Raw genomic sequence first — 17372 nt, forward strand, 5'->3', positions numbered from 1 at the left:
ATGAAATTGTCCCTCATCGCCGTCCTTGTTGTTGCTCTGGCCATTGGTAAGAGTTTAAGCTGTTTAAGTGTTATGTTGTATTCTTGTGGATGTAATATAGCGACTATTTTACTTTATAAAGTGCTTAACGTACCAAAGTGTCCTCAGGAAACCTAAAAAGCCAGCCATGGAGCTAAAGTGGCTGAGAGTAAAGCTATTTAAGATGTATTGATCAAAGAGTTTTGCTCCTGTTCCAGGTTCTGAGTCAGTATCTCTGGTCAAAAGAGAGGCTCCTGCTGAGCTCGAGAAGATCGCCAAGTACTTCCAGGACCTCGTGGACAATCTGAAGAATGTCGAGGGCCCTGAGATGGCCAACAAAGCCAAGTAAGTCTATCATTATACAGCGTTGATCTGTAAACTTAAAATGTTGATCATTGCTGATGTGAATGCATGCTTATGAATTCTCTGTGTTTGGTGTTGAAGGGCTTATTTTGAGGAGAGCAAAACCCAGTTCCAGCCCATGGTTGAGAAGCTCCAGGAGCAGCTGAAGCCTCTTTCCAACATCGAAGAACACATCAAGCCACTGGCCGCCTCCGTCCAGGCTCAGGTCGCCCCTCTGAGTGACATGGTCCAGACCCAGGTTCAAGATATGCTCAAGTTTATGACTGAGAAGACCAAAGCAATCCTGCCCCCCAAATAAACAGGAATTCCCGTTCTCTACTTCCTTTACGTTCCTTTTTTGACACATTTTGTTTATATGTATGTTTGAAATAATAAAAGGGGTTGAAAGTTGACATCTTTTTCTCTGTGTTGTGTTTTAGTTGTGGTTGAACTAATTCTGTTACACATTTAAACAGCAGATAACGTGTGGATTTAAAAGGAGGAATTAAAGATTTTCTATCCATTTATTGTCTACTTTAACAGAATGCATTCAGATCTTACTGTTGGAAAAATTACAAAGAATAAAAACAGAGAAATGAAGAAAGAAAAGGGAACGAAAAAAGTGTTTAAAGAAAAACAACAACATTATTACTGTATTGACATACTGTGCATATACATACTGTTTTAAAGCTTGTTTTTAAAGTAACCGATTCACATCTATTCATAAATAGTCAAAAACGCAAATCATGACTATATTTATTTCACACAAAATCCAAAGGATCTGCATCAGTCATTCAGTTTGGCAGCAGAGGGCAGTGTAAATAAACTTCATTTTCTGTGCGCATTGAAGATTTTCATCTCACAGCTGTGAGGTAGACTATGATTTGTTGCTTCTTTTGACAACGAAAACAACAAAATCACTAGTCTTCCACACGGCAATGGACGTCAGACATCATCTTGAAATAACCATTTTAGAAGATGATGACTTGAGTTTTAGGTCAATGATGGGAAAGCTATAAACATTGTTCATTTACTAAAATAGAACTACATTATTCACCCATCAGAGCTTACAAAACTCATTTCATAAAACAAGTTCATTTCTAGTGTTTCGGGATTTAGATTTTATTTGTACGTTAGTAAGTTGTCATTGGCCTGCAATCACCAGACAGTGTGCACAAAACAACTTGTTTTATAAATATGTTTCGTCAAAATTTCTCTGAAAATGCCACAAAAATGTGTATCTGTCAACTCACATCATCAGCACCGTGTATTTTCTCATCTGAAGGTCGTGAAGGACAAACTGTGAGTCCGCAGTGACCTTCTCCTTGTACAGCGAGATAAATAAATGACGCTTTTTCAAAAATGTCAGTTTTCACATTTATACATTTACACTATCTGTCTTTTGTGTCTTTGTACATTTGAATTTGTACAATTTCCGTATTTAAGATGAAGATTTTATAAATATAAAACAGAAAATACTTTTTAAATGTGTTTGTACAATAATTCATATAAGAGATATTTAAAAAAAATCCGTTGTCAATGTAGTTCACTATTAGAGTTCATCCAAATCAATTATAACTTACCAGAAGATCAATTGGCGACGCAGTGCGTTTACAGCAAAACATCAGCTTGTTTTAAAAAATTGAAAATTATAATAAATAGGTAAATAAACAATTGAAGAAAACTGTGTCCTTCGTCTGAATCACTCGTCCACCTCAACTCGGTCCATATACTGTATTCTGCAGTACATATTCAAGGTCCTTTAAACCTGGTGACTTAAACATGAATTAAAATAAACCAGGCGGTACGTGGCAACATTTGAATTGACAAATAAAGCATGCGTGCAACAATGATGAAAACGTAAACTAAAATCAAACCAAATGTTTGGTACTCACCATGTGCAGCCATTGTGCGTCTGTCAAAAGAATCAGTTTAGAGTCGACAGGACTTATAAAAAAGGACAAAAAGAGGAAAAATAGGTCTCCCGCCGATAATTGAAGGAGCACTTGAAAATAAAACAGAGGCGGTTGAATGGAGTATTAAAAGAAACTCCAAGGTGCTTTAGCACACATCTGTAAACCTGGAGATGAATCTACAGGTTTGCTCTGGAAAGACCTGCGATCTTCAGGGGCCTCTGGTGTGAGGAACGTTCTGCGTCTCTGGTCAGTGGTGGATACTAATGGGTAGGTTTTGTAGACATGGGTTATGTTTTTTACTCAAAGCTGAAAGACGGACAACCCCCCTGCACACAGGTGCTATTCAAGGATATTGTGTAAAAATGACGTCAACGAAATTTCACTCAGAAGACCTTTTCAGCGTAAAAGTCCCATCCTTTATATTCCGGCGTGTATATGTTCCTAAGTATCATTGTTAGAGCTTTCCTGACTGCACAAGCATAAATGATATTTGTTGAATTCATATATTTCATTCAATGTGCATGAAATAGTTCTGTCACATCTTTGAAATAGTTTTTTGTTTGTAAATTACACATTTTAGACCATATATGCATATTTAATATAGGCCATAGGTTCATTTGAACAAATATGTATAGTACAGTAAGCAGATAGATGAACAGAGTAGCTGTGCAGGCAGTCTTGTGCCTCAGCAACAGTGAAGCGGTGGCCTTGGTGATTGTTGCTAAGCGATGGCGGAAACACAATGAACTCCTTGGAAACCAAAGGCCATTTTTGGGCTAAAAGGAGCAGTCCCACGCAAATTAAACTTGATGTAGCGAAATAAGCAGACTCTTTAAAATCATTCAGTTCTGATTTGAAATGACTTTAGGTTCAGATTTTGCAATTGTTTATTAATAACTAATCTGCATTATAATTCATTAACCATCGTAATCATTTATAATGAATGTAAGCAAACTGTGCTCATTTGTTTTTATTTAATGACAAGGTAATTTCTTACTGTTCAATTTTGGAAATGTTAAAAATGAAGATGAACACTATACGTGCTTTGAGCAAAGAAGTGGTTTCACAAATGTTCTATAAAAATATGATAACATTATGAGATCATAATTTTGGTGCATGTTTTGTAGTTCATTAAGCTACAGTGTATTAGTAAACCATCTTTTATTAAAGTTTTAAACTATTTTAAAGAACTAAACCTGCTTTTTACTTTACTTTTAACAAATATAAATAACGGATAAAAAGAGAAGATATTGGAATTAATACTATAGCCGAAAGCAGAAAGAAATAAGAGACTAGTCCAAATTAACATTTACATTTAACAGACGCTTTTATCCAAAGCAACTTACAAATAAAATTGTCGTTTAATCGGCATTTGCATTGTGGTCATTTCAGTCCAGTTTTTGTTGAATTTCAACAAAATCAAAACCCCAGGAGCGACAAAGTCATCCAAAACACATGAAAACTGAGATAGAAATCCAGGTTTCCACGTAAAATCCTACGAATGTTACTGTTGCATTGCTTTGAAGTGAATCTGAACTTGTTTTCTTTGCCATATTTGAGGTCGGAAAATATACAGACATTTTACCTGTTTCTCCCGTTTTCATTTTTTAAAAATGAAATCAAAACAATATTTATATTTGAACTTTGGGAGAAATATAGTGAGTAGTTCACATAAAGAAACAAAAATGAAAATTCTACCTACACACATACTTGTAAATATTATAATTTTGAATTTCTTTTACCTGGCTGTATATCAAATGTGACAAAGGGATTTGGAAAAGTTTGGCAATTCTTTTCCATAAATGATACAATTATAAATAGTCACTTTTTAAAACCCAAAACATTTAGTTAAACATCCTGTTACATGTAATGTTGTTAATCTACAGTTAAGCATTTATAAGAAACATCCTTCATTTTAAATTCATTTTCCTTTTAAAACATGTTACGCAGCATACAGTGCTTAAAAATGAACGCAGCAAAATCTGCCGTGAAGGTTAGAAGCAAACGGCCAGGACCATTTCCTTCTGCCTTTCTCTCCTTTCCAAGTTATTCATGTTAACTTGTGCGGTAAAGAGGTGCAATTTTCTAAGGCAAAAGCTTCGCAATTAGAAGACCATTCTCTCATTAAGTTGAGGTCAGCCCATTAACAGCGGCAAAAAAGAAAAGCGTAACGCAAGTTTGACGCACCCCAGTGAGTTTTAGACAGGTCTCTACAATGGGACCTGCAGCAAAATGTAAATTACACTAAATTGCTCTAATACACATCCAGTGGCCCTAAGAGGCACAGTGAGTCTTTTGTGCCAGTGACTGATGGGTTCAGCTACAAAGTGGAGGTGAATTAGACTACAGACTTGAAAACAGTGGTTGAACAGGAGTCAGGGCAGTGAAGGATTGTTCTTTTGTACTGATGCCCTTCGCGAGATTCTAAGAAATACAACGACTGGCTTGCTAGGACACGTTTCCAAGATTAACAGTTACATTTAATTTACAATACCTGGAAGGCATCCCCTCTAGTCTTTCTGCACATTCTTAATTCTTTAAGTCACCGGTGCAAATGGATGTGGCCATCAGACAGACCACACTGCCACGTGACATGCCCAAAAATATAAATTCTTTCATTACTCAGAATGTCGTTTAATATACAGCTGTAAATAAAATACTATAACCTGAAAAATGTGCGTGCTGCATGTTACTGCGTTCGGAGGAAACATTCCACTCTTCAGAATGAATCTCCATCAAAGCTCCTTGTACCAGCTGTTCCGATACTGCGATTTCATTTTCCTCTTGCCCGGCAGATAGAGGAAATGCCCCCTTCCCCCATCAGCACCACATAAAGCCCAAACCAGAAGTGTTCCAGTCCTTCAGGGCTCCTAATGTAAATTCCATTTCAGTGGCTATTATCGCTGCTTATTTTCCAGAGCTTCTGTTAGTGCTACACATATCTGCCCCTGTGGCACCCGCTGAAGCTCCCTCATCCAGCATCGCACACCCCGGGGAGTCCTGCGAAATGCTTATTCAACAATCGCTTGCCATAAACATGCGTAATGACATTCTAGAGGCAAAAAGGCCTGTGTGGTTTTTAATTCATATTTAATGGTCGTCAGGCTAAATGGGTCCACTATCCTAAATGAGGAGTGTGCCTCTCTCTCGCTCACCCTCACTTAGAGCTGATGCTGTAAAATCTTTATCTCTGTCACACAGGATATTTACAGCATGGTCCAAGAGTCTGAGACCACTTGTGTAAATGCTTCTCTTTTGCATTCGATTGAATTGAAGTTTTTTATCAGCATAAGAGAAAATGTAAATAAAACATAGATTTCTAAATTTGTGGTACGCCCCTCTTTGCTTTGATGGCAGCATGCACACATGCTGTTCTGGATTCCACAGATCTGAACAAAACGTGATGCGATCCACGATGGTCCAGGATCTGAGAAGGTTCCAGAAAGCAAATCTGAAATGTTTTAAAAATGATCCATGTCATGCTTACATTTTCCAGTGACTTAAAAAGGTTCAGTGTTTGATATTAGCACCATCTAGGGGTGAGGTTGCGAATTGCAACAAACGGCTGACTCCACCCTTCCCTTTTAAAGCACTACAGTCACTGAAACAGAACTAAGATGTTGTCACCTGTTCGCTTCATCTATATCTATAAGTTGTTTTCGCATTGTATCTATATGGTGGTCTCATTTAAAATGACCCAATGAAATTGTTTATACCTCACTCTTTTGTCTCATGAGGATTTTACTATGATTCACACTCGAACCTTTTAAAGTCCCAGTGAAATAAAAAATGACGATGCCTATTTTTTCATGAAATATTGCAGCGTTTATTGTTAAAAGTTTAGCAATGTTGGTCATTCTCATAAACTTCAGTTGAAATCTGAAAATGCACTGTAATGTCTGTCCATCTAAAATGACGTATGTTAAACGGCTTGGGCGGACTCCTCCCCTTCAACTGTCAGTCTGCTGCCAGTTCCATTACAAAATGCAATGGCTGTTTTAATACATCCAATCAAATCGTGGAGAAAGACGAAAGCCACACCCAGTATTTTCTCATTAGAAATTCTATTCACACGTAAATGCATCATAATTTGATTTTACGCTTTGGGAATTGACTGAATTGTGTGTTTTTCCTGGGTGAGGTGGAGGAGTTTGAGGGATTTGTGATGTCAGCCGTCATTTTAGAGGCAACGCTTTGTAACCTGATGAAAAAATGACATGCACCAATAATTCAGGTAAAATAAGAGCAAGAACACGACTGACAAATGTAAACGGGGTAAATTCAGAAGTCATGTTTACAGTACAAGTAATTAGTGCAGTTGTGTAACCAGCAAAAGGAGCTTGAAACAAAACATGATCACTGCCAAACAATGACGCCTCTTCTGGGCGTTTTTATTTCTCTCTCTCTCTCTCTCTCTCCAGACAGGGCTGAGGCGCTGAAATGTAAATAAATCTATCAGGGCCAGGAGCTCCAATATCACGTTACCACTCCTTACAATCAAGAGCCTTTTCATGCCACCCATGAGGCCTATTCTTGTAATGCTAGCACACAACAGAGGCCCGCAAATCGTCTCGCTCTCTCTCTTACACACACACATTTTAATTTCTTATTATACATTCTCCTTCAATATCCCCCTGCTTCCCTACAGGAAGACGTTTTGTTCATTTTTGGATGGAGAGGAATACCGGGCGAGAGAGATGGGCTGTGATTGATATCTGCCTGAATCTTCTTTGGGCTCATGTAGCCACTACACAAATATGTTTGGAGTACATCTGAACGATGAGACTATCTCTAGCCATGATCAATGTCAGGCTCGGCCGGTATTGATCTGTCCTTGTTGACACAGCAGCGCTCTGACCAGGGGCGGAAAAACTGCTTTCAAGGGTCAGTGTTGTTTAGACAGACGATTGAAGAGGTCAGGAGCTACTGGTAAACACAGAGCCTGTAGCTTTTAAATGCAAGAACAAATCCTGTGTTTACAGTCCCTCAGAAAGCTCAAAACAAGGTAGAGTACTGGATTTATGCATTTGGCATTTGACATTCCTTTTAGTGTTTGGAACAAGTAAAACATTTCTGATTAAATCAGAAGTAACAACATACATTATACATTTCAGATCAAGAATAACTGCGTTTTTTTTTACCACAAAGGAAATGTTTTATTAAACATACCAAACGGTGCTTATTTAAAAATCTAAAAATGTTTCTTCGAAGGTTAAGTTAAGGGGTGTGGTCTAGGCCAGAAAATACCATTAGGTCAATATATTGTAAAAACTAAAGTTTATGGCAAGTCCTATGTTCCTTAAAAGTGCCTAAAATGTTCTCACAAATATAGTGAAACATGTTCTAAGTTGCAAGTTAACCAGAAAAAATGAATAACTGTATTTTTCTTTTTAAATATTTTTTATTTATTAAAACGTTTCTGTCATGACAGTTCCCGGGAAAGGTTTAGCATGGTAGTGTAGAGTACACTACCATGAACATGTTTCATGACATATAAATGTATTTGGTCTTTGCGGAATAGATCTGCTATGCTGCTGCGGCGGTGTAAGTACGAAGACTTGCTACTGCCAATAAATGCACAACATGCTGCTGTGTGCATAGGAATGCTGCTGCTAGGAATATAACATATATGAATAAACCCTGTGACCTTGCAGCAGAACTATACAGGTGGAGCTGGGGAAGGAGGAGGGTTTCTGAAATGGGCTGCACTGCTACAACAACCAGCAAGGTCACTGGCTGCTGATACGGAAGAAACCAATCAGCTGCGCTGGTCGTAAAGTTATTATGTCAGATTGGGTGGATTGCGCCATTTAGAGTTTCGTGCCAGAACTTTCTCTGTCATATAATAATTTGACTTTAAATCTAATATCGTCAACGGGGTTGTGTGAGGTTGTACGGATAGAAAATATCTGATAAAGTTAACAAGATGTCAAAAAAATATAATGAAACAATCCTGTGTATGTGTTGGGGAGATATCACCTGGTGTTAAAATCAAATCCATTTTTAGGTTCTTAATGATGAATTCTAACAGCAACTGCTCCTGTGTCGTAAGTTTATTTTTATTTTATGTTATGTAAGTTGTAGATACTGCTAACATTCGAATAGAATAAATAATGTTCAAGTGACCAATATCTCCATAAATGATGTCTCCGTTCCAAAATCTAGCTCCCCTACTGCCGAACTGAACCGATATGACATTCCATGTAGAAGAACATCAGTCATTTCCTCCAGTCTAATGTGCACATCAACCACTTGGCAAAACATGAGAGCTGCACAGATTCTACCCTTTTGGTGGATTCTGAAGCCAACATCTCGAGTGATGTAAAAACCGAGCCATGTTCATTCATGAGACTCAGACATCTGTCAGCAGAAGTACAGTAGCTCTCAAAGACTATCCAAGTACATTTAGACCACATTCGAAATGTTTTTTCAAACTAGAGATGACTCATTATCAGCCCACGCTTGTTTTTTAACGTCTTTTAGACACAAAATCAGACCCTAAAACTGAACGAGCTGCTTTTGATGATGAACAAGTGTACCCTGGCTGTTTATCATTGGTGTTGTGTACCCTGGAAAGAATGCATGGTCTCACTCTCAGCTCTTGCTGTCCGGTCGAGCCATAGAATATTCCTGCGCGTTTCAATGAGAGGAGCTCAGTCGTATTCAAACGACATGCAATGCATCATGACTCATGTGACATCATAACTTTAAAATGAACTAAAAAGAATGAACTCTAGTTGTTTTTCATACAGCTCAGAGCGACCCTGCCGCAGGCACGGACTGACCGTAGGCACAGTGACTTTAAGCCAATGTAAATATACAATGATTTAAAGGAGAAAAGTAGCATCATCACCAGGCCGTCGCCATTTGTTTCGCTTGTCCCTCATTAAAAGTGATTTGTGTCTTACTTGTAGAAGGCAGCGTTTTCCCAGCAGTTTACTTTGCAGGAACTATCCGCCCTCCACCGGGCACCGCACACCATCTCCTCACCTGCTGAAACAGCACCATTCAACACAGGTCATTTTATCATTATTTTCTTTAAAAGAAAACGCATTATTTACCATTATAGTACTCTTACAGCATACTTGTATTAATTTTCATACTTGTTAATGCAAAAACTGCATCATTATAACATAATATATATAATGGTGGCCAAGAGTGATTTCTAAGACTTGCTTTTTATGCTTCTTCAGGTTGGATTAAAAAATAAATATCAAAAAAGAAGGATTATCAGAAAAAGCGCATTGAGGACATCACTTTTATAAAGGGAATTTGAACTAAATAACGCAATTGTTTGTATTAAAATCATTTATGATACATAAAGTGACAATAAAGATATCAGTTTGATATCGCTTTTTGTTTTTAAGTCTGTAAATCTGTAAGTCCAAGTAGGTGGTTTATAGCCGGACAAATGTACAATGTAAATCAGATTTTATCGTAATCACATAAAAAAGTCTGGTCTTAAAGGGACAGTTCACCCAAAAATATAAATTCTGTCTTCACTTTCACCCTCGAGATCCCAATCAGAAAAATCTGCGTATGCAATTTTCAACCCGGCGCTATGTCAAAGAGGGACAAACTCAACTTTTGGGTTATAAATGAACCTAGAAAATGTTTATATTTGACCTAGAAACGGGTTAAAACAGCAAAAGTTGGGTTGAAAATAACCCTGGATTTTTTAACACGTGTATGAGAGAGAAATAATACAATTTCAGGTTGGTTTTAGATGAATGTGACAATGGCTTTTGGTTAGACATTTTGAATGCATAAGACAATCTTTCTTTAGTATGACATGAAACAAACATCCCCAACGCTTCAGATAATGAGAGAAAACATTCCACTGCTGTATTTGTTCCAGTAGCTTCCATTTACTGCAAAATCATTGCGAACTTATGAATAAATCATTATGCATAAGATTATAATGCACCAAGCTATATTGCTCATAGACCTTTAACCCTCGGTAGGTTATGAGATTAATCAAAGAAAATGCACTCACTCACATATTTGGTTAATGTTTGGCCCCCAATGCCAAACCACCAATGAGATCGACGAGAGACCCGATGAGAAGACGTGATGCGTATCTCTTCAGTTAATCACCTAAACATAAAATGTGCTATTGTTTCCAGTTTGAAAGCACATTTTGACTAGATTAATCCAGTATAGACTTTCATGGAAAATGCAATGCAATTTCTTTGCAGTAACAGGTACGGTAACTTACAGGAATGATGGTACACATGAGCTATATGATGTTAAAAAAACTAAAATAATAAAACTCTTATATCTTAAGGGTTGTTTACTGAAACAGAAAAGGAAAAATGAATAGACCTGTTTGTTATTTGCGGTCCCTTCAAGGATCAGAGTTGCAGGATATTTGAAATCTTCTAGTGAATGGCAATCGACCCCGGACCTTAAGAAGCTCTATTCAGTTTCACAAATAACCCCATTGTCCAGCTTGGTCGAGGACCTTGGGTTTTTCACTACTCTTCCATTTAAACAAAATTGAAAACTATTTTTGCGTTGAGGTCAATCACTGAATTGGGCTATTTCGTAATGATGCATTCTAATAACTGAATGGATCCGGACCAAGAACGGCCCTTATGAGGTACATAGGATCCGTCGTTGCAGACGGAATAGTTTTTAGTTTTTTTCACTCCAGGCCCCTTTTATTCGAATAAAGGAGGCGGTGGGGATGATGACAGTGCCTTCTTAAAACGAGAAAGGCACATAATGAATTCATTATGCTTTAATTTCAATGAAGAGGGGCAGAGGAAATTAGATTGTACGCGCGAGCTAATACGTGGGAGCCACGCGAGGACAGCGAGGGTGGTGGAGATGGAGAGAACGCGAATGTGGAGGCAGGACATGGTGCATGTTCATTAGTCTTTGGCGAACCGCTCCTCTCAAAAGCTCCTCGGGTTTCGGTTCATCTGCATGAAGACGGCTTCTTGTGTCCCTAATGAGAGAGCCTAGATACAGTTACATTACCAAAACCCCGGCAGCACGAGTCAATCGATTCCCGGGTTTACCCCAGTGAGTTTCACTAACGCGGCTCTTCTGAATACTATGATTTCGGTGTTGATGGGTTTTTGTTCCTGGTACAGAGATGACGTTGGAGGCCAGTGGAGCGGAGACGGCCACACCCGGCATGGCTCGAAATGCGGTACTGAGTGATGAATGCCTTTGTTTGTAAGATGCTTGTGCCAAAAGAGCACCGGCTAAATGTAAATAATTTATTCACTATATACATTAATTCACTTGGTAGATACTTTTATCCAAAAGCCAGTTAAGGGGGATTTTTTAAAAACATGATATTTGTCTTTTCAGGAAAGCAAACCCAGGTGATAGGCTTTCACCACCCCAGTTATACAGGAATGGTGGTATTAGTTTAATACTTGTTTTGCAAGATCTTATACACTCTGACAAACAGTGTTGTGTCAACACATGGTAGAATGATCCAGAAAAAATAGCCATATTTGGGCATAGCATGACTCATTTAAACCCATTGGTTAAGTTGGTCTATATTTTACCCAAACATGGGTTGAAAGAATATAACATTTCCTTAAAAGCATACACATTAAAATGAGTTCCAGTACAACCAAAGAACAATTTAACTCGCAAAAACTTTATTTTGTAGACGATCCAAGTATTTCAATAGCACAAACATGGTTGTGGGTGTACACATATTGATCATGGGATCTTGAACAAAGTGGACATGACTTTGGATGAAAGGTGTCAGATGTAAAAAACATAAAGTGTTCTTTTTTTATATATGATCTATTTATTTAGTTTTTCACAACACCAAAGACAAACAATCAATATAAAAAAACAAAAAATGTATAATAATAATATAATAAAAAGCACACAAAAAAAGCACACAAAAAACAGACACAAAAAAAACATATTAAAAAAAACATTACTACAAAAACACCAACACAAAATCCCTCACAGTATTAACAGCTTTAGAATAGTATGCAATATATAACAGAGCTTTATGTCATAATACAGAAATAGGACAAGGTCAGCCTTAACTAGGTCCAGCAAGTAAAGTTGAGTAACCTCAAAACTTAACAAATAGTGTGTGTTAACAAAAAATAAGGCATCTTTTATCCACCGAGTATGAGAAGGGACTCGAGGACCCTCCCAGTTCATCAAAATGCAACGTCTCGCTAGTAGTGTAAGAAAAGCTACCAACTCAGCGAAATGAGACGGCAATGAGTAATTAGGAGGTAAAACTCCAAACAAGCCAACTAGCGGAGAGGGATGGATATTGAAAGAAGTAATAGCGGAGAGTGAGTCAAAAACCGACTCCCAAAAAAGAGAAAAAGCAGGACAAGTCCAGAACATATGAGTTAGATTAGCCGTTTCTAGATGACACTTGTCGCAGCTACGATCAATGTCAGGGAACATACGGGCTAATTTACTTTTAGACCAATGTACCTTGTGGACTACTTTACACTGTAAAACCCCGTGGCGAGCACAAACAGATGACGTTAATCCGCAGACTATCAGAATCCAAAGGGCAACATGTGAAAAAGGTATTATAAATCGTAGAGATTGCCCCTCTTTGATAGGGATTGATATTTGATATGGTATCGACAATGGTGGAGGGTGGGATCGAGGGGAATCCCAGAAAATGCTTACGGACAAAGTCACGGACTTGCAAGTATCTGAAAAAGTGGAACTTTTTAAAAACTGGTAAATTAAAAACTTGAGTCAATTGTTCAAAAGAAGCGAATGTTCCGTCAATGTAAAGATGTTTAATGGAAATGATCCCGTGGTCCACCCAGGCCGCAAAAGCCTTATCAATGAGAGAGGGAGGAAAGAGGGGGTTAGAATGAACAGGGCACAGAGGAGGTGTTGACTGTAATGCCGCCTGAGTTGACGCCAGATCTTAAGACTATTTTTTACTATAACATTACTGGAGAATGTTAAAGGTGATAACGAGAGAGGAAGACACAAAAGAGACATAAGCGAAGTGCTGCCACAAGCATCCTCCTCGATCCTTAACCAGGGTGGAAGCTGATCGTTGGAACAGCACCAGATTAACATGTTACGAACATTTGCTAAAGTGTTCTTTAAAGAACCTATACACCAGTACATGATTTGAAGAGCATAACATCAATCATTTTATTAATCTGCAAACAAACATTAGACAGCATCAAATGGTTCTCGATAAGAAAATAATGATTTGCTTACCCTAACAACCATCCTAGAAACTGCTTTGCACCTAGCAATGTAATAGCAGCCACCCAAAAAATTATAAATAACAACTTATGTTACATCTAAAACTACATACTATACAATATGAACAATGACAATGTTACGTACTCCACCATCTAGTGTATACATTCTGAAAAATGTTGTTAACTGGCACTTGCATTGTCTTTAGTGTCCATACAATATAAGTAAATGGGGACCAGTGAAGTTCAGTTACCCACTTTCCTCTATAAAATATCTTATTGTGTGTTCTGCGGAAGAAATAAAGTAACACAGTTTTGAAATAACAAGAGGGAGAGTAAAGGATGCCAGAAATTACATTTTTGAGTGAGTTTTCACTTAAAGCATCATCTCTGCGTCTGCCGGTGAACTCAGCACCACTTCTCTTCCACATCGTAAGCAAAACTGTGACTGTGAGTGTATACAGCTTTCCACATTTCTTCACTCAAGTTGAATCAAAACGAGTGCATTCTTTGAGGAATTTTCAAACTGAACAAACTGCGCTATGTACACAAAAGCATGGTATACAAAGAAGTATGTGATTTGGGACACACCTACACTCTTAAAAGTAAGGGTGCTTTTCAATGCCATAGAAAAAACGTTTTTTGTCTATATGGTTCCGTAAAGAACCTTTATAATCTGGAGAACCTTTCTGTTTCACAAAGTGATTAAGTAAGAAAGAGATTGATCTTTAAAGAACCTGAATGGTTTTGTAGAACCCTTAAAGGTTCTTCTATGGCATGGCTGTGAAGAACCTTTTAAGCATCTCTATCTTTAAGAGTGTGTAGCTGACAAGCAACAAGTCAGAACAGCCTAAGAACTTGGCTTTTGGTTTGGGCAAAGTATTGAGTATTAAGGTGAAAATCTGCAAAATACTGCAACTGCTAAACATTTCCTTCAAAAATATTGATCTAGTTTGTAAAACCGTCACATTTTAGGGGCTGCAATAAATACACAGATCTTACAGTGTTGTTTGAAATCTCTCATAACCAAATATGCAAATGTAGTCTATCTACATTTCAGTCACTTGCTTTATTGTGGGTGGCAGTGGACAGCAGTGGATTAGATCCATATATTAAACACTGCAGGTGTAAAAGGCTTTGCTTGTACCGGTTCCAGGAGAGCTTTTACTCAGGTCCACTCCGCTCTGTCTCTCTCTCTCTCTCTCTCTCTCTGTGGCAGGGCATTAGATTGATGTGGGTTGAGTTTTGTTTTAACATCTGACACACACGCACAGTACACCCCGTGTACTCGCGTTATTACACTTCTGTCATAACACGTCTTAAGTGTTAAAATCGCTGCTTTTTATTTTTAAAAGTCATTTTAGTTTTACAAGAGTAGTAATATTAAATATATACGCCGGAAAGAATAGATCATATTACTTAAAATCTCATGGACTTGTTCGAAATGGCATCCTACAACAATATAATTTTTTGGAGTAAAGGTTTCAGAGGTAAAAACATAAACAGACGTTAAAACATAAACAGACGTGACCCGAATTAAAGTTCTGGTAGACCTCCGCAAAGAATCAATAACTGTTGAGTAGTTTACAGTTTTGTAAATGTAATTTACTATTAATATACAAAATATATTGATATAAATTCATTTTGAATATAAAAATATTAAATTGAATATAAACAAATACAGACCTAAAGTTATCTTCGGTCCAGGTGTGTGCGTCCGGTGAAACCGCCTTTACTGTGTACAGTAGGAAAAGTAAACGTCACATGTTAATAGCTGCATTTAATTGGTATATTTATCAAAGTTCTATAATGAAGTGTCATGCAATATGCAGCAGTAACTACATATCAGACACAAGATCTGACTACTGAGGGCCGGTGTTTCCTTCTTCTTTGGAAGCTGCAGGCCATTAGCAGTAGTTTTGTTGTGTGGGAGTGGTGAATTTGGCCTTTAATTGAATTCTCTGCTTTGATTGGCTTGGCAGACTTATGCAGCATATCCTGTTTAAACCTTCATTACCGACGACATCATATGCCTAAATGTCACAGACTGGGAGGATTCAGGAAAATAATAAATCTGCATTCTTCCAACATCTCATACTGAAGTGTCTACAAGGTCTTGTAGATTTATTGTTGGGATTCGGATAAATTTAACGAAATATCCTTAAAAAATCCGTCATGATTTACTCAACCTGATGTCCATATCACTTTCTGTCCTATGTGGTCTGTCACATCTGGAGAAAACAAGAAACACGTTAATTTGTCAAAAGCAAATGGGGAAAATGGGTCAATTTTATGTTTTCAAGAAAAAATAACAGGCTCTGTTAAACATCTACTGTAATATAATGAAATATAGTCATTTGTATATTGTCTAAAATAACATTTTTCCTCAATACATATTGAAAATGAAAATCACAGTCGAGATCTCTTTAATATCATAATTATTTCTCGTAGACATCAATGAGATTAAATGGTAAGCAAATTGAAACTTTTCTGTGATATTTCGAGGAAAATATAGTTCTTTTGAGATCAGATCCAACTTTGCAAAGTTTGAAACTGAATGTGAATAATATTTAAGATCTCAACATGAATTCAAACATTTCTCAACAAATTGACTGAAATGCAGATTATTTTCCCTATATATTTCAGTATTTCAGTGTTCTGTTTTTTAAAGCAACTCTCTGTTTTTGTCATGCTCAAATTTAAGAGAAACATCTGATACGTTAAAGGGATAGTCCACCTTCGAGTTGGTCCAAATCGGAAAACATTTCTTTGTTCTGATGAACAGAGAGAAAGATATTTGGAAGAATGCTTGTAACCAAACAGTTCTGGACCCCATTTAGTAGGAAAAATTATTTAATATTTTTTTCATTCTGTTGAACACAAAAGAAGACATTTTGAATAGGACAGCAAACAGTAGTGGGGCACTTTGACTACCAGTGTCATTTTTCCTAGTCAATGGTGGCCAAATTCGTTTACTAGCATTCCTCCAAATATCTTTCTTTGTGTTCAAGTTTGGAACAACTTGAGTGAGTAATTCTCAAAACTTCATTTTTGGGTGAACTGTCCCTTTAAACACAACTGAGAACGTCATCAAATCCCCTGAGCTACGGAAGAGCAAAGCAAACAAATTATTGTTTTTTCGTTGTTTTACTGTAAGATGCAGATACGACACTTACCAGCAGAGGCTAACTGGACCACGCCAACTATCCGAACTTCGACACTGCGGGACAAAAAATGTAAAAGCAGTCTACTGCAAATGCTGCTTGAGAGCTGAGACTTCAGAAGACTTGGGTGGTGCTTTTCAGCCATCTGTCCCATTCACCTTCATTGTGACAACGATCAATGTGGACCTTTGGGCAGACTTAGTTTTCACATAAGTAAAAAGAAAACCATATGACAGGGGAAAGTAATGATGACATTCCAGTATTTCAGTCTTCTGTTTTTTAAAGCGCACGGGGGGCTAATAACAGCCTCCTCTGCTCTCCTAACGGTTTTAGCTCTTACTGAAAGAGTGCGAACAGCGCTGAAGCAAATCAATGAACCGTGGAAGCACACAGGTACACCGCTAGATGTAAAGAGGTAAACAACTGCAGCAATAATAGAGTCCAGAATCCGCCAAATGGTCTTAAAAGCCTCTTCAGCATCTGAGCTTTTAAGAGATCCGTCCAAACTCCAGAGATGCCATTTTAGGGCCACGGGACAGAACACCACCATAGATGGATTTCTCGTTCTCTCTCTTTCCCTCCTGCCATATTTTTCTCTTGGCTGATCGTGATGAGGAGGGCGGAAGTCTGGAGCCATCACAGTGTCCTGATGGAAGCAGAAAAAGGGTCTACTGTGGTCCTGCCAGAAATTGTGGTCAGGGCACTATGACCTTTACTGCTGCGCGTATGGAGACTGTCAGAGATGGAGGTTG

General features: G+C 37.8%; 2 protein-coding genes across 2 annotated transcripts in view; both read left to right on the plus strand.

Annotated features, from left to right (window-relative positions):
* Positions 1-679, plus strand: LOC306901312 (type-4 ice-structuring protein-like; the record flags this gene model as incomplete). Its single annotated transcript, XM_079468991.1, has 3 exons — positions 1-46; positions 237-363; positions 463-679. 3 exons carry the CDS (start codon positions 1-3, stop codon positions 677-679), a joined length of 390 nt encoding a protein of 129 aa, XP_079325117.1.
* An 8451-nt stretch (positions 680-9130) lies between these two features.
* ntrk1 (neurotrophic tyrosine kinase, receptor, type 1) overlaps positions 9131-17372 on the plus strand; it is a 32502-nt gene continuing 24260 nt past the window's right edge. The window contains exon 1 of the mRNA XM_079470246.1: positions 9131-9293. The gene's annotated coding sequence lies outside the window, so the exon portion shown is untranslated. The remainder of the gene's footprint in view (positions 9294-17372) is intronic.

The sequence above is a fragment of the Barbatula barbatula genome (assembly GCF_947034865.1).
Source record: "Barbatula barbatula genome assembly, chromosome: 12".
Lineage (NCBI taxonomy): Eukaryota > Metazoa > Chordata > Actinopteri > Cypriniformes > Nemacheilidae > Barbatula > Barbatula barbatula.